General features: G+C 42.8%; 1 protein-coding gene across 2 annotated transcripts in view; it reads right to left on the bottom strand.

The window, feature by feature from the left end:
* Positions 1-22,567, bottom strand: part of ZNF385D (zinc finger protein 385D) — a 1,012,338-nt gene that overhangs the window by 157,321 nt on the left and 832,450 nt on the right. For both annotated transcript variants that reach the window (XM_042241407.2, XM_027962667.3), the window contains one exon: positions 2,194-2,304. In XM_042241407.2, coding sequence (XP_042097341.1) covers positions 2,194-2,304 — 111 coding nt within the window. The remainder of the gene's footprint in view (positions 1-2,193; positions 2,305-22,567) is intronic.

Below are 22,567 nucleotides of genomic sequence, written 5' to 3'. Positions count from 1 at the left end.
AACGCGTGGCATTCCGCGGCAGCAGCAAGAAAGATGCGCACAGCCCCCCTAACGAGCGGTCACCCTGCGCGGCTCAGCCATGACTGGCAGCGGTACCCGCCCCGCCTCCAACACCGCGGAGCTTTTCCCTTCAGCGGAATCTGATAGCACCGTTGTGGAGTGAGAACCGATCTCCCTGAAATATACATCCTGGTCCCTACATCACCTTGAAAATTCATTAGCAAATGAACACAAATACAGTTTTTTTTAATCCTCTCTTATGATGGAAATAAAATAAGTTTACGTTTTAGATAAGAAGTACGCAAATCTTTATTTTTATTATGTTCCTTATGTTAATAATCATAATACAGTGTTTCCTAAAGCATATCTGAAAGCATTTCTAGTTTTTTAAAATCTGACTTTGATATCCATCTGGAAGGTTAGTAGAAACACTTGCTGCTGCTGCTGCCGAGTCGCTTCAGTCGTGTCCGACTCTGTGCGACCCCATGGACGGCAGCCCACCAGGCTCCGCCGTCCCTGGGATTCTCCAGGCAAGAACGCTGGAGTGGGTTGCCATTGCCTTCTCCAATGCATGAAAGGGAAAACTGAAAGTGAAGTCACTCAGTCATGTCAGACTCTTCTCGACCCCAAGGACTGCAGCCTACCAGGCTCCTCTGCCCATGGGATGTTCCAGGCAAGAACTCTGGAGTGGGTTGCCATTGCCTTCTCCGAGTAGAAACACTTAAAAAGATATAAAAAGAAAAAAAGGACCAACTATCATGAAGTGGTGAGTCACCCATTACTGAAGATAGCCAACCCAGAGACTTAGCCTTGATCTAGCCAGTGGTTTCTTTTCATTTAGCGGGAGATTGGGTTCAATAAGCTTGAAGTCTTTTGCTAAGACTTCGTTTACAGTAAGTTTCCTTAACATGGACAAAAACATTAACAATGAAACTGTTGGCAGAAAGGTTGATACTTGAAGGAGCCTCGGCAGCTGTAAAGAGTGGAAATGTGGCTCCTGAAAGACTTCCTCAGCATCATCCAACCAGTTCCAAAGTGAAATTTCAGAATAAAGGAGGATACACTTAACAATTATGGAAATATACAACTGTTTGCTGAGTATTTTTAAATGATCAAGACTGCACTACTGAGTTCAGAACTCTTGTTTGTGTGCCAGGGAAGCTTCTTTTATACCACCTGGAAGAGAATATTACATAATACTAATCACTTGAAATATTTGTAAGTCAAGCTATAGTAATTTTCTTAAAGTTCAAATCAAGGTGCTAATTATTAAAAAAATAAACACTGAAACAAACGAAAAGAAGCAAACGGCATCCTTTCAAATAAACCGCTGCATGCTTACTGTGCTCTTAGCATTGACAGTAGCCCATTCGAGCGCTAGGCTGGCAGCCTCCTCTCCGCTTTTGTAAGTCAGCAGAGGACATGTTATAGAACTATCTGGTGATTGTACCAGTTTAAGGATGCGATCATAAGACAGTAGCAAACTTTATACAAAATGAAATGTCCTCACAGCAGGAAAGAGCCCCTCTGGGACACACCTGTTTCCTCCGCCTGATCATCCGTGGGCTGCCTTCCTCATCGCCTAAGGGGCCTACTTGCCGAGGGCGGTTAGATGCGGGGAGGCCTAACGTTCTCTAGAACCCAGATTTGTTTGGTCATCTCCATAGAGCACATCAATTTAGGGCCAGCTCAGGGCACCCTAGAGGGGTCACACTGATAGGCTGGGGTCCTCAGTGTGCCAAGCACACCCACAAATGCTCAATTTTTGTTCCTTCCAAACCAGCGTTCCTTTTCTGTTATCTCAGGACCAACTCCACACCAGGGCAGGTTGAGGAGGAGTGGCAGTATTTTCCATATGGACTGCTATGGCCTTGAACTATCACCTGGGACCTACCTTATTTCAGAGATGGTATTTATTGAAAATCTCGTTAGTCCTAAATTCAGACTGTTCCCCAAAAGCAAGTGTGTTATCTACATTTAGCATTCCTGGGAGACTAAGAATTAGCATTAAACCACAAGTGCAGTTTGCTTCATGATACAGTAAACTCCGAAATCAAAGCACATAAGGAGTTAAAATGTTATCACTGGACTCTGACTTGCTCAGTCACTGGAGAAAAATGATTCAGAAATCTCTTCTGCAAGTTTAGAACAGCAAACTGCATTTTTTCAGTGAATACTAAGCGGTAAACTTACATCAGAATTAAATCTCAACTGGCAAATGGTGCACGAAATGATCTGCTTTCTTCGATGAGGAAGAGGAACCCCGAAAGTATGATTTATCACAGCTTTCTGAATCGGGTCCATCTGTAATGACAAAAAAAATACAACAAACAGAAATAAAGCTTGTCAGTTCCATTGGAATGTTGCCTGTTTCATTAAAGAACCAATCTGGACAGCTTCAATCTACTGCCTGCACTAGAAAGAACATTTTTATTCTAAGAAACGGCATTTCTACTTTCTTAGAAAATAGACAACAAGCCAGAAGCACAGTGTGATAAAGAAATGATAAATGTACCCATTAGAGTTTGCATACTAACCGCTTCTCCCATTTAGGATCCACAATTGTCCCAGTGTGATAACCCTCCTATATAATTAAAGATTTATCAAAACTCAAGTTATCGTGACTGTGTGAAATCTCACACAGCAGTGAGTCTGTACCATTGCCTCAAACGGACTTCAAAATAGACAAGCGGCCGTGAAAATAACTTGAGCCTCTTTACGTATAATTAACCTTCTGCTACGTTTGGTATCTTTTCTGCCTTAGGAATCTAGCACGGGCTTCCCCTGCTCTCTGAAAGGAGAAGCCACTACCTTAGGACCCATCTTGCGGAAGGCTGCCAAAAGCAAACGGAGATAAAAAGCACAGAGGCCCAGAGACACAGTGCAAAGCCTTGGCGGCTGGTGGCTGGGACGCAGAGCATACTTCCCTGGGGAAAGAGCTGGCAACCCCGACCTTGCTGATCACGGTTCCTGCCGCCTCTACAAGGGCTGTTGCAAAAACAAAGGCTGGGCGCCGTTTCCACCATTTGTCCTTTTTTTTTTTTTTGCAAATCCTCTTCGGATTTGCTCTGTTTAGTGAAAGCAGGTACTAATGTAGGTCTTTGGTCAAATCGAAGTAGAAAACAAACTTTGAAAAAGCAAGGGTTGCTTCCACACAAATTCTGCCTTCCAAGAATTCAAACATGTGGAACTGCGGGTTCTTTCCACGATCACTGACTGATCCCCTAACACATGGTGCTCTCCTATGGGCTCACGACTCACAGGTCAGAGAGTTTGGGCCGGATGTCAGTTCTCTCTGCATCCCACTCCCAGGACAGGATATGGGGCATCCAAAGCATGATGCTGGCAAAACAATGCTGGTAAAATGGAATGTCACCAAGGTTCGTTCCAGGGTTCTCATTCACGGTTCCCAAACGATAGTTAGAATCAAATTTTGATTGTCTTCTTAATACACGCACAGCCTCTGTGCTCTTATGCATTATCTCTTAAGCTTGTGATGAAGTTTAGTCATAATAATTCTTGAAATCACTTAGTGCAGTACAGTGCCAGGCACATTAAAAGTCAATAAATCTGGGCTATTACCTTTTCTGTTTTGTGTACACGTATGTGATGATTAGGGGTAACAGGAGCCTCGCATTCCTACAGTCTTGGTTGGCACTTTCTATCTCTCACATGTCCAAAAAATCATTTCAAAATGATTTCAATGTCCTACACCAGCCACTGATTCTGTTCAATACTTGCAGACTTTGGAACTCTTAACTCTCATCCGATACGAAGTTCTTCTGAGAGTCTTCCCCATGGACCGAATCAGTTCAGACAAGATTTGACATACACAAAAGCTAAGCATATGTCTGAAATAACGCTCTGAGCACTTCGGTGATACATTATAGTTCACCAATTAGCCTAAATCAGTCGCTGATAAATCCTACCTCCTTTTGTGTGTTTCAAATCATCAGAACCCATTAACTCATAGACTCTTTCCACCAGTAGGTAGGATAAAGGTTTTCTCTATTCACAACTTCTACAATGTTGTCTAGACACTCATAATGCACTATTCTAAATAATAATAAAATAATAGCATCAACAAAAAATGACAGCACTCAGCATTTGTTAAGTGCCTCTCTGTGCTAAGTACTAGGCTAGATGGTTTCTCTATTAAACAGCTGTGACCAAGAAGAGCTCATGGGTTCTCATTTGTAGCTTTCATCACCACTTTACATTTTTCCTGATGTTCATCCCAGATTTTGGATGAAGCTCAGCTGCCCCACAATTTTTCTGGTCACTTCCAGGAATTAACAGATTCTAGGATCCCCTCCCCCACTAGTGAATTATACCATACTTTTTTTTCAGCCAGTTTTTGATTTTAATTTAAATACAATAAAGCTCACAAGTGTTAAATTTACAGTTTGGTGAGATTTGACAAATAGATACAGTCTTAATAATTACCTCATAGAACACTTCCATTACCCATGAAGTTCCCTCGTGAGGTCACTTCCTGCCTCCCACCCCACCCGGTGAAATCACTGCTCTGCTTTCTGTAACTGTATTTTTCCCTTTCCTCAAGGTTCATACGAATGGAATCATACACTATACCACCTTCCGTGTCTGGCATCTTTCATTCAGCATGATGTTTTTAAGACCCACCCATGTCGTTGCACGCATTGGTAACATTACTTTTTACTGCTGGGTAGTAGCCCTTTGTATGGGTGAACCCGTGCGCTTCCCTGGTGGCTCAGACTTGAAAGAATCTGCCTGCCATGCCGGAGACCCAAGTTCAGTCCCTGGGTCTGGTAGATTCCCCTGGAGAAGGAAATGACAACCCACTCCAGTATTCCTGCCTGGAGAATCCCATGGACAGGGGAGCCTGGCGGCTACAGTCAATAGGGTCACAAAGGGCTGGACACGACTGAGCAACTGACATTTTCACTTTCACCCTAACGTGATTATCCATGTGTTAGCTGATGAATGTTTGAATTGTTTCCAGTTAATTCTATACGTTTTTCAAATCTTAATACATGACCTAAGCTCATTTCTAAATTCAGTTCTGCGTCTGAATCCAAACATTAAAAATGAACATAAAGTTGTCATTTACTTTTCTTAGTTTGAACCTCAAGTGCTCGTGAGAAAGGTCATAGGGCATGGCACAGGATTCTTCGCTACCCACACTGCCCTGTCTCCCACCCCAGTTAAATCAAACTTTCCTCAGCCCCGCCTCACCCCTATGTCCTCAGAACCGAAATGGACCTCGAGCAGAACCCGAGAGCCGGCAGCCACAGGGCTGCGTGCAGGAAGCTGCAGAGCCCGCCTCCCGCCTCCCGGGTCCCCGTGACAGCGCGTCCAGATGCCGCCGCAGGGCTCCATGACATCGCAGAGAGCACGGGGGGTGGGGCTTGCTCTTTGGCCAACAACAAAGGAAAACAAAAACGCTGAAAGAGGCGCTAATTCAGAGGCATCTGTCCCCCCATTTCTACTGCATCTGTCCCATCTGCACAAACAGGATCCATCTCTCTCCGGGATCGGGTGAATTACACCTGTACTCTACTCAGGAATCCTGAGCCCCTTTATAACAACAGCGCGAAGGCAAAAGGGACAGCATGTCCATACTGAAGATGCTCTCTGAAAATACATAGCTTTGAGTTGATCACACTTCGGGAGTCGCTATTTATTTTTGTCTTTCAGTAATGTTGGTCACTTCCACTGACTGCATTCAATCCAAATCGGTGTGGGAGGTATTTTAGAAGCAGACACTTTAGGCAAATGTGGCATATTCTCTAGATTTAATTCTTTTTGTTTTTAACTGAATATTGTTCTGATCACTACAGCTAAAAAATCAAACTTTAAAATGCAAAGTATTGTGTTCTTCAAAGGCAATCTTATTTTCCAGTATACATTTTTTAATTGACTATCCTTTAATGATGAAGTAACAGCTACAGTCACGCCACTACCCGTAATTCTCCATTATTATTTCAGGGACCGAGTGCAACAAAACGACAAAAGGTTAACGCTTTCAATAACGGACGCAAGTCAGTCGCCTCTTTAATAGACACAGCTACAAACGTATGGAAAGCCGTTTACAACAAGGGATTAACAAGGGCTACATCTAAGCAATTTCTGCTGTTAAACAGGTAATTAAGCGATACCACATGGTCTATATTGGAGAAGGAAATGGCAACCCGCTCCAGTCTTCTTGCCTGGAGAACCCCATGGACAGAGGAGCCTGGCAGGCTACCGTCCATGGGGTCACCAAGAGTTGGACGCGACTGAGCGACTAAGCGCAGTACTTGGTGAATAACTAAAAATGGCACCTGCTGTCACTCGGGGGACACGCACAGCCACTTTGTTCATTTCGCCCAAACACGGCATCATTTAGCATTGAGAACCCCATGGACAGCGGGGTCTGGCGGGCTACAGTCCGCGGGGTCGCAGAGTCAGGCGGACAGAGGGCTGCACACGTGCTGTGGGGGCAAACGCGGATGCGCTGGAATCAAACCCTGTGTCCCGAAGAAAGGCACGTGTGTCGGTCTCCTCCCTGCGAACCAACAGGTCCGAGCTGTCAAAATAATCTGCTTTCCTGTGTGTATGAGAATCATCGCTTGACATCTGTCTGCAAAAGCAGTCTCAAGAAACGCCAATGTGTGCAGGGAAGAAAAAAGGAGTTCTTGGGTTAAATAAGTTGTAGGGAACCTAGGTGCCACAGCCTGGGCATTCACAGCGCACATCTAACATTAAATCCTCTGAGATGTCCCACAGTACAAAATATCTGCTTTAAGTAATTAATTTCTAAAGTAATATAACCAAAGCTTTTGTCGTTTGTTTTTAAAGTTAGCATCTTTGTTCAATACATACAGTTTAAAAAATGTGATCAAGAAAATCGTTATATGAATATGAATAAAATGTAAGCTTTTGTGCAAAAATAGTCATTAAACTAAAAATGTAATACCCAGAAATCGCAGTCGGACATTTCACTGAACCCATGCAGCCCTGAGTTAAAAACTAAAAAGAAATGGTAAAAGCTACATGGTATTTTAAGACATAGTTATATAATACCTAAAGTGGGATATTTTGAAAGCTAACATTTTCCAAATACATTATCCAACACTCCCCAAACCAACACACCCAAGTGAAGAATGACACGCTAGCTATTGATATGCTCACCCCAACTCTAGAGTAAAATTCAATTTCAAACTCAGCCTAAGGCCTTATTTACAGCCAAATGAATATGTTTTCCTTCATTTCAGGTTTAAGGATCTTTGCGTTTCTGTCCCAGGCCTTGCTTTTCCCTCGCCTCCCTCGGGGCATTCTGCTAAATTGGTCTGTAGCTGAGCGGCCAGGGCCAGCCTCCGGTGAGCCGCTGAGGCCCCCTTCCCAATGCCCTTCCCTAGGTCGCTGCCGTGTCTTCAGGGAGGATGGATGGGGCTGAGCCTTGCCTTTATCTCTCCTGCTCTAGAGACCTCCTCCCTCTGTTCCTGTCAGTTTGTCTGTTCCTGTTAGCTTGGTTTTCAGATCAAAGAATAAGAATTTAAATGCCAGAGTGTTTAGAAGTCTAGAAATATAAAGGTCACCTCTTCCAGCTGGTATTTCTAGGGACAGTGACCTGTGACAATCAGGCTGAGGTCACACTTACTGGCACTCACGGTGTATCTGTGCTTGTGAGCATTGCTTCTAGCCTAGCAACCTCCCGAGGAGCTCTCATTGCCCGTTGCCTAATATCACAGAAGTAATAAGCAGCGCAACTTCCCACCCTGGCCCCCTCCATCCGGCATCACAGTACAGCTTTGTGATAATGGCGTCCTGGAATGTGTGACCCTGTAATGTAAAGCGGCATCACCGACTTGATGGACATGAGTTTGAGTAAAGCTCCGGGAGTTGGTAATGGACAGGCAGGCCTGGCGTGCTGCAGTCCATGGGGTCACAGAGAGTTGGACACGACTGAGCGATTGAACTGAACTGAATATTAAGTGACACACAGTTTATTCCATTGACTATGAACTAGTAAAATTTGTGTTTATATGACTCATGTGTGTGTGTGTGTTCGTTGCTTAGTAGTGTTTGACTCTCTGTGACCCCATGGACTGTAGCCTACCAGGCTCCTCTGTCCATGAGATTCTCCAGGCGAGAACACTGGCGTGGGTTGCCATTTCCTTCTCCATTATATGACTTACACATTATTAAAAATTAAAATAATTGCGTTTCTTCAACAAATTTTTCCATTTGAGAAAATTTGCAACTTTTGCCCTCTTTTAAAAACACACATAATTTCCATACCCAAAAGCGCATGCATTTTTTTTAATATAAATCTTAAATGTATTATTAGTTGCCTTTTTTCAAACATGTGCCTGCTGCCAGGCACCATTCCCATCAAGAACACCAAGGACTTCAGCATTCCCCCATTCTCTGAGGTTGAGGGACGGAGCGAATTTGACAGGAATGCTAATCACCCAAGGCCAAGACACAGCTCTGAGCAGGGCTGGAGGGAGGCTGCCCATGAAGCCTCCTGCTTTCTCTGCTTTTGCCCAACAGCAAAGGACATGTGTGAGTCCCTTCACAGACGGATTCATTCAACTAGAGGTAAGCGTTCTCCACTGAGCTCACTAATCAGGTCAAGCTCAAGTCTGCTAAATTGATATGTTTATGTAGGAAATACAACATATTCAAGACACAAGGGCACAACCGATTTTTCAATGCACTCAGCTTTCTTTTACCCTCAAGTCTTCTGCACATTCCTCTTCCTCTGCCTTGAAAACCCTTTCCCCACACCTTCTGCTTCATCTTCCTCTGACTAATGCCTACCTACTTCTCGGGACTCCAGACAGAACCCGTCTCTTCTCAGCTGACCTCCTTCAGAGAGGCCAGGTCCCCAGCTCATCCTTCATGCCACTGCACCGCCCCATCTGAAGGCTGCTCTTCTCTCGGGTCTCACCCAAAATGGGGAAAGTCAAGGCGGCCACCCCTCTGTGCTCTCTGCACCTGGGAATTAATGGAGTGGCTCCCACTTGGGCCAGGGCCCACCATATGACTGTTGAGTTGCTAAAACATAAACTGAATATTATTGAAGCCTGATATCAAAACTTAACGTCTGTCTTGGAATGGTGTTACCTGCAGCAGTGAGAAAACCTGGGTTCACAAGGGAACCTTACGCATGAGGGGTGAGGAGAGTTTATGAGAAGTGAAAGCATGTGGCTTAATGACCCCAGGGTACGACAGGGGTAGAGACGCTCAGAGCGGAGTCTGCAGCTGGCAGCCGCCGCACAGGACCTGCATGCATTCATTTATGAACGCATTTCTAGACACAGGGTCACTGAAGCACTAAAGCAGTGGTTCGCTGGTTCTCTTTCTACTTTACAGGCCGACATCAGACCATTTCCCCACCAGGGGTCTTCCCAGGCAAAGGCTAACAGACACACTGTTCTACTCAGCTCAGGAGAAGCCGATTTTGTTCAGAAAACCAGTGCTTGAACTTAAATGTGCCAAACCTTTTGGATGCTCTCCAAGTACTCGGGTCACGTCCAAATGGAAGAGACCTTTCAGTAGCTTTCTGCCACGGCTATTTTCCCGAATGTTCTCCGAGGAGACTAGTAACATGAAACAGAGAGTTCAAAGTAAAGCACGATGAGCTTGAAGGGGTCGTAAGAGATTATTTTTCTTGGCATCACTTATATGCTATGGAAAGTTGCATGCAGCCAATGTATCGTGGCACTGTTGTGGAATTCCCACAGGTAATTGCACTCTGAGATTTTTTTTTCTTTTTTTAATTAAAAAATTATTGACGTATTTGATTCATGATACTATTAGTTTCAGGTATAGAGCAAAGCGAGTCAGTTTTACACACACACATACATGTATTCTTATTAAGATTCTTTCTCATCATAGGTTATTATGAAATATTGAGTCTAATTCCCTGTGGCCGTAGAGTAGGCCTCTGCTGTTCATCTATTCTAGGTCTACCAGTGTGTATCTCTGTTCATCCCAAATTCATCAGTTTGTCCCTCCAGCCTCCTTCCCGTTGGGTAACAGCAAGTTTGTTCAGATTGTCTGTGGGTCTATTTCTGTTTTGCAGATCAGTTCATTATTGTATGTAACCCATATAATTTTACAGATTCTTTTGCTTTATAGATTATTATAAGATATTGAGTATAGTTCCTTGATTTTTAATTGAGTTTGTGGACATATTACTGACACATGTCTCGTCATGGAAGTTTAATCCTGTTCACCTTTAAAAACCATCTGTATGTGGTATTTTCAGGGAGTAGGGTAGGGGCTATGTGCCACCCATGTTCTCATTCCCCGTGGTTCTCATTTGTTTTCCTGGAACCCACTGAAGAGTAATATATATTTAAATTTTATTGACATATTTCCTGTATCAGTGAGAAAAGGTATACCAGGAGAGAAGGAAAAAATAAGAGGAAAAAAAGGAAGAAAAGAAAGTGATTTACTTCTATGGATGGTCATCCTTTTTCTGCAATGGGATATTTTTTTTCAGGCCAAAAGATTATTCATTTCAGTTCAGTCACTCAGTCGTGTCGAACTCTTTGTGACCCCATGAATCGCAGCACGCCAGGCCTCCCTGTCCATCACCAACTCCCGGAGTTCACCCAGACTCACGTCCATTGAGTCAGTGAAGCCATCCAGCCATCTCATCCTCTGTCATCCCCGTCTCCTCCTGCCCCCAATCCCTCCCAGCATCACAGTCTTTTCCAATGAGTCAACTCTTCACATGAGGTGGCCAAAGGACTGGAGTTTCAGCGTTAGCATCATTCCTTCCAAAGAAATTCCAGGACTGATCTCCTTCAGAATGGACTGGTTGGATCCCCTTGCAGTCCAAGGGACTCTCAAGAGTCTTCTCCAATACCACAGGTCAAAAGCATCAATTCTTTGGTGCTCAGCTTTCTTCACAGTCCAAGTCTCACAACCATACATGACCACAGGAAAAACCATAGCCTTGACTAGACGGATCTTTGTTGGCAAAGTAATGTCTCTGCTTTTGAATATACTGTCTAGGTTGGTCATAACTTTTCTTCCAAGGTGTAAGCGTCTCTTAATTTCATGGCTGCAATCACCATCTGCAGTGATTTTGGAGCCCCCAAAATAAAGTCTGACACTGTTTCCACTGTTTCCACATCTATTTCCCATGAAGTGATGGGACCAGATGCCATGATCTTCATTTTCTGAATGTTGAGTTTTAAGTCAACTTCTTCACTCTCTCTTTCACTTTTATCAAGAGGCTTTTTAGTTCGTTTTCACTTTCTGCCATAAGGGTGGTGTCATCTGCATATCTGAGGTTATTGATATTTCTCCCGCAATCTTGATCCCAGCTTCCGCCTCTTCCAGCTCAGCGTTTCTCATGATGTACCCTGTATAGAAGTTAAATAAGCAGGGTGACAATATACAGCCTTGACGTACTCCTTTTCCTATTTGGAACCAGTCTGTTGTTCCATGTTCAGTTCTAACTGTAGCTTCCTGACCTGCATACAGGTTTCTCAAGAGGCAGGTCAGGTAGTCTGGTATGCCCATCTCTTTCAGAATTTTCCACAGTTTATTGTGATCCACACAGTCAAAGGTTTTGGCATAGTCAATAAAGCAGAAATAGATGTTTTTCTGGAACTCTCTTGCTTTTTCCATGATCCAGCAGATGTTGGCAATTTGATCTATGGTTCCTCTGCCTTTTCTAAAACCAGCTGGAACATCTGGAAGTTCATGGTTCACGTATTGCTGAAGCCTGGCTTGGAGAATTTTGAGCATTACTTTACTAGCTTGTGAGATGAGTGCAATTGTGTGGTAGTTTGAGCATTCTTTGGCATTGCCTTTCTTAGGGATTGGAATGAAAACTGACCTTTTCCAGTCCTGTGGCCACTGCTGAGTTTCCAAATTTGCTGGCATATTAAGTGCAGCACTTTCACAGTATCATCTTTTAGGATTTGAAATAGCTCAACTGGAATTCCATCAAGGTGATTCCACTAGCTTTGTTCGTAGTGATGCTTTCTAAGGCCCACTTGACTTCACATTCCAGGATGTCTGGCTCTAGATGAGTGATCACAGCATCATGATTATCTTGGTCTTGAAGATCTTTTTTGTATAGTTCTTCTGTGTATTCTTGCCACCTCTTCTTAATATCTTCTGCTTCTGTTAGGTCCATACCATTTCTGTCCTTTATCGAGCCCATCTTTGCATGAAATGTTCCCTTGGTATCTCTAATTTTCTTGAAGAGATCTCTAGTCTTTCCCATTCTGTTCTTTTCCTCTATTTCTTTGCATTGATCACTGAGGAAGGCTTTCTTATCTCTTCTTGCTATTCTTTGGAACTCTGCATTCAGATGCTTATATCTTTCCTTTTCTCCTTTGCTTTTCACTTCTCTTCTTTTCACACCTATTTGTAAGGCCTCCTCAGACAATCGTTTTTCTTTTTTGCATTTCTTTTCCATGGGGATGTCTTGATCCCTGTCTCCTGTACAATGTCACGAACTTCCGTCCATAGTTCATCAGGCACTCTATCTATCAGATCAAGTCTCTTAAATCTATTTCTCACTTCCACTGTATAATCATAAGGGATTTGATTTAGGTCATACATGAATGGTCTAGCGGTTTTCCCTACTTTCTTCAATTTAACTCTGAATTTGGCAATAAGGAGTTCATTATCTGAGCCACTGTCAGCTCCTGGTCTTGTTTTTGTCGACTGTATAGAGCTTCTCCATCTTTGGCTGCAAAGAATATAATCAATCTGATTTTGGTGTTGACCATCTGGTGATGTCCATGTGTAGAGTCTTCTCTTGTGTTGTTGGAAAAGGGTGTTTGCTATGATAAGTGCATTGTCTTGGCAAAATTCTATTAGTCTTTGCCCTGCTTCATTCCATATTCCAAGGCCAAATTGCCTGACTTCCTACTTTTGCTTCCTACTTTTTTGGGTGTTAGCTCTGAAAGGTCTTGTAGATCTTCATAGAACCGTTCAACTTCAGCTTCTTCAGCATTACTGGTTGGGACATAGACTTGGATAACTGTGATATTGAATGGTTTGCCTTGGAAACAGAGATCATTCTGTCGTTTTTGAGATTGCATCCAAGTACTGAATTTTGGACTCTTGTTGACCATGATGGCTACTCTGTTTCTTCTAAGGGATTCCTGCCAACAGTAGTAGATATAATGGTCATCTGAGTTAAATTCACCCATTCCAGTCCATTTTAGTTTGCTGATTCCTAGAATGTCAACGTTCACTCTTGCCATCTCTTGTTTGACCACTTCCAATTTACCTTGATTCATGGACCTGACATTCCAGGTTCCTATGCAATATTGCTCTTTACAGCATCAGACCTTGCTTCTATCACCAGTCACATCCACAGCTGGGTAGTGTTTTTGCTTTGGCTCCATCCCTTCATTCTTTCTGGAGTTATTTCTCCACTTATCTCCATTAGCGTGTTGGGCACCTACTGACCTGGGGAGTTCCTCTTTCAGTATCCTATCATTTTGCCTTTTCATACTGTTCATGGGGTTCTCAAGGCAAGAATACTGATGTGGTTTGCCATTCCCTTCTCCAGTGGACCACATTCTGTCAGACCTCTCCACCATGACCCACCCGTCTTGGGTGGCCCCACTGGCATGGCTTAGTTTCATTGAGTTAGAAAAGCCTGTGGTCCTAGTGTGATTAGATTGACAAGTTTTCTGTGATTATGGTTTCAATGTGTCTGCCCTCTGATGCCCTCTTGCAATACCTACCGTCTTACTTCGGTTTCTCTTACCTTGGACGTGGGGTATATTAAAAGAATGTACCTTAAAAGGATATTAAGTTTCTTTAAAAGGGAAGACTGCTGACTGATCACACTAATATCACCCTGTGGGGAAGACTCCAGTCCTTAATTTGGACACTTCGGACACCCTGTTATCAGCAATACAGGGACAGAATCTGACTCAAATGCTTTTACTGGAATCTTGTTTCTGATGGACTTACATGGCAAAACCTCTTTGGAAGGCAATGCATGCCTATGGGGCTGGCTGAGCCAGAAGTCACGTCATCCAAGGTTCAATAGGCCTGTCTCTGAATAAGGTCTAAGTAACAAAATCTAACAACTCCAGAGCTGGGACTCCATTTACACAGAGCACCCCGAAGAGCATAGTCTTGTGGATTGGGCTGGAGGATAAATTTCAGAAATTCATTAAATGACCAGCTGCACCAGAAGTTCACAATCACATCTGGCTTCTCTGCAAGTCACTGAAATGTGGGTCGGGTGCTGGAATCTGAAGTGAAAAGACAGGAGAGGACAGGACATTTTTTTATTCAAATCATGGATGGTTGAATGAAAGGGTTTTTTCCCCTTAATCTGAAATCATGTCCTCGCTACTTTTGTTAAATTCCTTTCTTTTTCAAAATCATGATGCTATTAGATGGATGGATGGATGGATGGATGGACGGACAGATGTAGGTATGGATGGAAAGAGAGCTGCGTGGATGGACAGATGGGTGGATGGGAGGATGGATGAATGGAAAGATGTAGCATGGATGGATGAAAACAACGACAACATCAAAGTGTGGTATCGATTGACCTTTCAAATATTCTAACCATACATTAATTTACTAGTGTTGCTATTAAAAAAAGGACCACCAGCTGACATCAACAGAAATGCATTACCTCACAGTCTTGGAGGTTAAAAGTTCAAAGTCAAGATGCTGGAAAACCATACTTAAGTCCTCTGAAGTCTGTAAGGAGAATTCCTCCTGCCTCTCCCTAGCTTCTGGTATCTTGCCAGCAATCCTTGGCAACCCTTAGCCTACAGTCGCATCACTCTAATTCTCCATCTTCACATCCCATTCTTCCTGAGTGTGTCTCTGTGTCCCAATTTCTGCTTATTATGAGTACCAGTCGTATGCGATTAGAGACCACTCTTGTGAACTCATTTTAAATTGATTATCTCTGTAAAGTGACTATTTCCAAATAAGGTCACACTGTAATGTACTGGGAGTTAGGATTATAACAAACTTTTGGTGGGTACAAGATTCAACACAAAACAAACTGAATAGGCAACATGCAAATTCACAAACTGGGCATCCTTGGTGGCCCGGTGGGTAAGAGTCCATCTGCCAATGAAGGGAACGTGGACTGCATCCCTGCTCCGGGCAGATTTCACTCGCCAGGGAGCAGCTGAGCCCAGGCACCGCAGCTACTGAGCCCGCACTCTGGAGCCTGAGAGCCGTGGCGACTGAGCCATAGGCAAGTTACCGAGGCCTGTGCGCCCCAGAGCCCGCGCTCAGGGCAGACAAGCCTCGGCACCTAGACGCCTGCGCACCGCGACTGGAGACCCGCCCCCAGCCACTGCACCAAGAGAGCGCGTGCTCAAAGCAGCCAAGAACCAGTGCGGCCAAAAATAAAGAAACCCAGCTTAAAAAGTGACTTGGTGGAAAACACAATTTTAAAAATCTACAAACCACTGTGAAATTTTACTCAGGCAATAATTCTACGATTTCTTGATTAAAGGAAAAATCAAAATCTATTTTCTTGGGTAGTGTCTAAAAGGGAAAGTTGGAGCAATCGATGGATCACTGAGACCATTTTTTGTCTGCCTTCTACCGTTTATGATCAATTTTAGCCTCAAAGAGTCCTGTGATCCCCAAGAACCTAGAAAGAAGAAATGCATTTTAGAAACTGAAATATACATAGAGACAGAGAGGAGGCTGACAGAACTGAAAGAAGCCTGTCTTTACTAGGGCGCCTACAGAGGATTTAGGGCTTGCCCCCATAGCTCAGCTGGCAAAGAATCTGTCTGCAATACAGGAGACCCTGGTTTGATTCCTGGATCGGGAAGATCCCCTGGAGGAGGGATAGCTACCCACTCCAGTATTCTTGGGCTTCCCTGGTGGCTCAGCTGGTAAAGAATCAGCCTGCAATGCGGGAGACCTGGGTTCAATTCCTGGGTTGGAAAGATCCCCTGGAGAAGGGAAAGGCTACCCCCTCCAGTATTCTGGCCTGGAGAATTGCGTGGACTGTGTATAGTCCACGGGGTTGCAAAGGGTTGGACAAGACTGAGCGACTTTCACTATACTATATATACTACAAATGATTTAGATGAGGTAATTTGAAAATGTCACAAAATGAAAGTTATAAAGGCTATAGAAAAATTAAACAACAAAACATTGATATGAGCTATGTGAGCAACTATCCTGATTTTAAATGCTTGGTTAAAGTAGAAAAGACATAAATTCAGGGGCACATGTTTTACAATGTCCCTTTTCTTCTTGCTTCCCTGCTTGTTTGTTTCCTTTTGTAAATCAGTCTTTCGTGGCTTTAAGAATGCATAATGGTGTGTGCGGTGGTTCTTTTTAAACAAATTCCATCTCCATAAGCAATTTCTATGATCTCTTCTAGCATGAAAATCCCAAGATAACACGTTATATATGGAATTAAGCACATGAGAATATCCTTACTTCTCTTTATGCTTCGCTCAAAAATGCAAATGTCTGTGCAAATGTCTGTGCAAATGTCTGTGCAAATGTCTGTGCGAATGTCTGTGCAAATGTCTGTGCATGTATACACGTGCACGCGTATTGTTTATGTGCCAGGTCATGTACCAGTGGGTACAGTCCCTACAGAAAGTCTCTCACTGTTTTGAACTTGGCAGGACTCAGTTTCTTCTGTTCTGTGTTTGGGCTAGACTTGATACTTCCTTGAATTATTCTACTCTTTGCACTGAAATATTCATTCAGTAATTTACACACACATTTCCCCCATCCCCTATAGGTGGCCCATATGCTTATTTTTATTAGCCAGCGATGTGGAATTCATGCCATCAGAGGCATTTTGTGTTGGCAAGCACTGCCTCCACGAACTAACCCAGGTCGTGTCTTTGGATTCACTCCCGTCCCTTCTGGCCTCTGATATTCTGCTCCAGTAGTACAGATTTACTGGCAAGTTCTTGCCGAATCTGGTGTGGTCTGTTGCCTCCTTATCTTTTGTAGGCCCTTTCTTTCCTCCAGTCTTTATTGCTTACATAGTATATGTGTAGTTCTGGTCTGTTTATCCAAAATGCTCTCTTTCCAAGAATAGCCCCTCCGGTCTCATAGCCGATGGAGCCAAAGAGCCCTCCTCCCCATTCTCACAACACGCTACACATTCCCACATCCTGTCATATAGTATTCATCTCCCAGATATTCTGCTTAAAGTCCTCCCTTCCCAAGACTGCAAAAGATGTAGTCAGTTTTGCTCATCTTTGAAAAACAAGTACCTGAAAACAGAAAATGCTCAGAAAAGGTTTATTGTTGAAAGAAGTAATTAGATAAGTAAAAGCAACCACTTCAGCTGCTGTCAAGCATTTTTAGGAGAAAAAGGCAGCTAAGGATATGATTCTTGGTTGAAGCCACACAGTTCAGTTGTGTGGAAAATTTGCATTGTCATCTGAACTTGACTGCATTTGGGAGTCTTGATGTAGATGTTCAAAATAAACTTGGATGTGGAAAAAATAAAAAACAATAATAGCTCTTAAAATGCATGCCACGTATTTAAGGCAACCATTCTCAACCCTGGCAACACACCAGGAATCATCTGGGGAGCTTGTTAAAAGTATAGATTGAGATCCCAACACAAGGCAAATTAGTTCAAGCCTTAAAAGGCTCCATGGGGGATGTCTAAGAAGTACTGGTCAAAACCTGGGTAACAGAACCAACTTTCCGGCTCCCTGGTGGCTCAGTGAGGGAGAAAATATCAGCCTGTCAATGCAGAAGCAGTGTTATCCCTGATCCAGGAAGATCGCACACGCCGCAGGGCAACTAAGTCCATTTCCCAGAACTATGGAGCCCACACCCTAGAGCCACGCTCTACAACAAGGGAAGGCATCGCAACGAGCAGCCCAGGAATCTCCACTAGGGAGGAGCCCCTGATCACAACCGGGGCGGAGGCCTGACCACAACCAGAGGGGAGCCCCTGATGGCAACTAGAACAAAGCCCCGGTGCAGCAATGGAGACCCAGCACACCAAAGATAAATAGAGAAAATTAGAGAAGCAACCTCCTATGATTAAAATATTTCACCAGTTGTTTCCTGGAAACCACTGTCTTCTTTCCCAGAAATAAATAATTTTTAGCCAAAGAATTCTAAAAAGGGTGTGCTATTATCCTTGTTTTACAGAAGTAAAAACCAAGGAATAGCAAAGATAAATGATTTGCAGCTCCAAGATTTAAACTCAGGTTTATTAAAAACCGATTCTCCTCCTACATATCAAGCTGACTCTCAAACACATGTCAGAGCTCAACAGACTTCCAAAATCAACATGGAAACTGGGTCTGTATTTAGGTTTCTAGGTAATTGGCAAAAGGCAGCAGAAACACACACGTTACTTTTTTTTTTTTTTTTTAAGGAGAACTGATGAACAAAAGTAAGTCAGAACAACCTACAATAAACAAGGGATATTGTAAAGTCTTTCTAACAATTGACTTGCTTGTTAACAAATGACATGGTCAGTTCAGTTCAGTTCAGTCGCTCAGTCATGTCCAACTCTTTGTGACCCCATGAATTGCAGCACGCCAGGCCTCCCTGTCCATCACCAATTCCTGGAGCTCACTCAAACTCGTGTCCATCAAGTCAGTGATGCCATCCAGCCATCCCATCCTTTGTTGTCCCCTTCTTCTCCTGCCCCCAATCCCTCCCAACATCAGGGTCTTTACCAATGAGTCAACTCTTCACATGAGATGGACAAAGTATTGGAGTTTCAGCTTTAGCATCATTCCTTCCAAAGAACACCCAGGACTGATCTCCTTTAGAATGGACTGGTTGGATATCCTTGCAGTCCAAGGGACTCTCAAGAGTCTTCTCCAACACCACAATTCAAAAACATCAATTCTTCAGTGTTCAGCCTTCTTCACAGTCCAACTCTCACATCCATACACTTCCTGGCCTTTATTAACGACTTAAAGGAACCACTGTCAAGTTGAACTGTAGTTAAAAGTTTGAGTCAGGGATAGTAATAGTTAAGTGGTCAGCAAAGAGGTTCTCAATTGTTCAGGTCATGGAATGATGAAGCTGAGCTATCTTGTCTGTCCAGAAGTCCTTTGGATCAAATCCATCTGAACGTGGGTAAAGGTACCCCAGTAAGTACCCCAGTACCGAAAGACCTCTTTAACACTAAAGGTATACTTGCACCTGGTTGTATTTTAAACACTTAATTACATTTACCATATAGAAACGCTTGTATATACTTTTGAAAAAAAAAAATACAATGCCATTGGATGACTGATGGCTTTCTACATAAACTATGAAAAGTAAAATATAAACTTATGCCTCTCTTCACACAGCTTGAAGGGGCTTGCAAATCTCAGCTGGATTCCCAGGAGCAAGCATGTTGAGAACCTCTGATTTACAAAGTTATTTTGTTAGCTGGAACTCTAACTAGTACATTTTGTAATTCCCATGCATTTCAAGTCTTCTTCCAGAGGGACTCTCAGAATACTGTGCTATAATTTCTTTTCTTTTTTCGTTTATTGTTATCAAATAATGCACACATGGTAACAAACCCAGGAGTACAAAGAGCTTCAGCCCAGAGATATTAATAAATGCTTGAAATGAAATGTTTATTATTATTATTTTATGCCAATTGATATCACAGCTCTAAATAACATACTAATGCATTTATAGACACTAGGAAAGATCACATTTTCTTGGCTAGTTTCTTTCTTTTCATACTCCTCTACAAACATTATCAAATTTTATTAAGTTAAATATTCTATTATTATTTTACAACTATGCATAATATGTTTCCGTATTTATGCATGGTTCCATTAACTTGAGTCAGGATTTCAAATTCCCTGCTTGAAGTTACTCTTTTTTGTACATCTTTTCTTCCTTGATTTCAAATTTCCAAATTCTCTCAACTACACATACACTATTAAACATTCAAACTCTTCTAACTGAAAAGGGAATGGCAACCCACTTCAGTATTCTTGCCTTGAGAACCCCATGGACAGTATGAAAAGGCAAAATGATAGGATACTGAAAGAGCTACTCCCCAGGTCAGTAGGTGCCCAATATGCTACTGGAGATCAGTGGAGAAATAACTCCAGAGAGAATGAAGGGATGGAGCCAAAGCAAAAACACTACCCAGCTGTGGATGTGACTGGTGATAGAAGCCAGGTCCAATGCTATAAAAAGCAATATTGCATAGGAACCTGGAATGTCAGGTCCACAAATCAAGGAAAATTGGAAGCAGTCAAACAAGAGATGGCAAGAGTGAACATTGACATTCTAGGAATCAGGGAACTAAAATGGACTGGAATGGGTGAATTTAACTCGGATGACCATTATATCTACTACTGTGGGCAGGAATCCCTTAGAAGAAATGGAGTAGCCATCATGGTCAGCAAAAGAGTCTGAAATGCAGTACTTGGATGCAATCTAAAAAATGACAGAATTATCTCTGTTTGTTTCCAAGGCAAACCATTCAATATCACAGTTATCCAAGTCTATGCCCCAACCAGTAACGCTGAAGAAGCCGAAGTTAAATGGTTTTCTGAAGACCTACAAGACCTTTTAGAACTAACACCCAAAAATATGTCCTTTTCATTATAGGGGACAGGAATGCAAAAGTAGGAAGTCAGGAAACACCTGGAGTAACAGGCAAATTTGGCCTTGGAATGCGGAATGAAGCAGGGCAAAGACTAATAGAGCTTTGCCAAGAAAATGCACTGGTCATAGCAAGCTCCCTCTTCCAACAACACAAGAGAAGATACTACACATGGACATCACCAGATGGTCAACACCAAAATCAGATTGATTATATTCTCTGCAGCAAAAGATGGAGAAGCTCTATACAGTCAACAAAAACAAGACCGGGGGCTGAATGTGGCTCAGATCATGAACTGCTTATTACCAATTTCAGATTCAAATTGAAGAAAGTAGGGAAAACCACTAGACCATTCAGGTATGACCTAAATCACATCCCTTATGATTATACAGTGGAAGTGAGAAATAGATTTAAGAGACTTGATCTGATAGATAGAGTGCCTGATGAACTATGGACGGAAGTTCGTGACATTGTATAGGAGACAGGGATCAAGACCATCCCCATGGAAAAGAAATGCAAAAAAGCAAAATGGCTGTCTGGGGAGGCCTTAAAAATAGCTGTGAAAAGAAGAGAAGTGAAAAGCAAAGGAAAAAAGGAAGGATATAAGCATCTGAATGCAGAGTTCCAAAGAATAGCAAGAAGAGATAAGAAAACCTTCTTCAGCAATCAATGCAAAAAAATAGAGGAAAACAACAGAATGGGAAAGACTAGAGATCTCTTCAAGAAAATTACATACCAAGGAAATATTTCATGCAAAGATGGGCTCAATAAAGGACAGAAATGGTATGGACCTAACAGAAGCAGAAGATATTAAGAAGAGGTGGCAAGAATACATGGAAGAACTGTACAAAAAACATCTTCACGACCCAGTTAATCATGATGGTGTGATCTCTAATGTAGAGCCAGACATCCTGGAATGCGAAGTCAAGTGGGCCTTAGAAAGCATCACTATGAACAAAGCTAGTGGAGGTGATGGCATTCCAGTTGAGCTGTTTCAAACCCTGAAAGATGATGCTGTGAAAGTGCTGCACTCAATATGCCAGCAAATTTGGAAATAGCAGTGGCCACAGTACTGGAAAAGGTCAGTTTTCATTCCAATCCCAAAGAAAGGCAATGCCAAAGAATGCTCAAACTACCGCACAATTGCACTCATCTCACAAGCTAGTAAAGTAATGCTCAAAATTCTCCAAGCCAGGCTTCAGCAATACGTGAACTGTGAACTTCCTGATGTTCAAGCTGGATTTAGAAAAGGCAGAGGAACCAGAGATCAAATTGCCAACATCTGCTGGATCATGGAAAAAGCAAGAGAGTTCCAGAAAAACATCTATTTCTGCTTTATGGACTATGCCAAAGCCTTTGACTGTGTGGATCACAATGAACTGTGGAAAATTCTGAGAGAGATGGGAATACCAGACCACCTAACCTGCCTCTTGAGAAATCTGTATGCAGATCAGGAAGCAACAGTTAGAACTGGACATAGAACAACAGACTGGTTCCAAATAGGAAAGGAGTGCGTCAAGGCTGTATATTGTCACCCTGCTTATTTAACTTATATGAAGAGTACATCATGAGAAACGCTGGGCTGGAAGAAGCACAAGCTGGAATCAAGATTGCCAGGAGAAATATCAATAACCTCAGATATGCAGACGACACCACCCTTATGGCAGAAAGTAAAGAGGAACTAAAAAGCGTCTTGATGAAAGTGAAAGAGGAGAGTGAAAAAGTTGACTTAAAGCTCAACATTCAGAAAACTAAGATCATGTCATCCGGTCCCATCACTTCATGGGAAATAGATGGGGAAACAGTGGAAATAGATGGGGAAACATTGGAAACAGTGTCAGACTTCATTTTTGGGGGCTCCAAAATCACTGCAGATGGTGACTGCAGCCATGAAATTAAAAGACGCTTACTCCTTGGAAGAAAAGTTATGACCAACCTAGATAGTATATTCAAAAGCAGAGACATTACTTTGCCGACTAAGGTCCGTCTAGTCAAGGCTATGGTTTTTCCTGTGGTCATGTATGGATGTGAGAGTCAGAC

Source organism: Ovis aries, chromosome 26, assembly GCF_016772045.2.
Source record: "Ovis aries strain OAR_USU_Benz2616 breed Rambouillet chromosome 26, ARS-UI_Ramb_v3.0, whole genome shotgun sequence".
NCBI lineage: Eukaryota > Metazoa > Chordata > Mammalia > Artiodactyla > Bovidae > Ovis > Ovis aries.
This window is presented reverse-complemented; position numbering and strand designations above follow the sequence as displayed.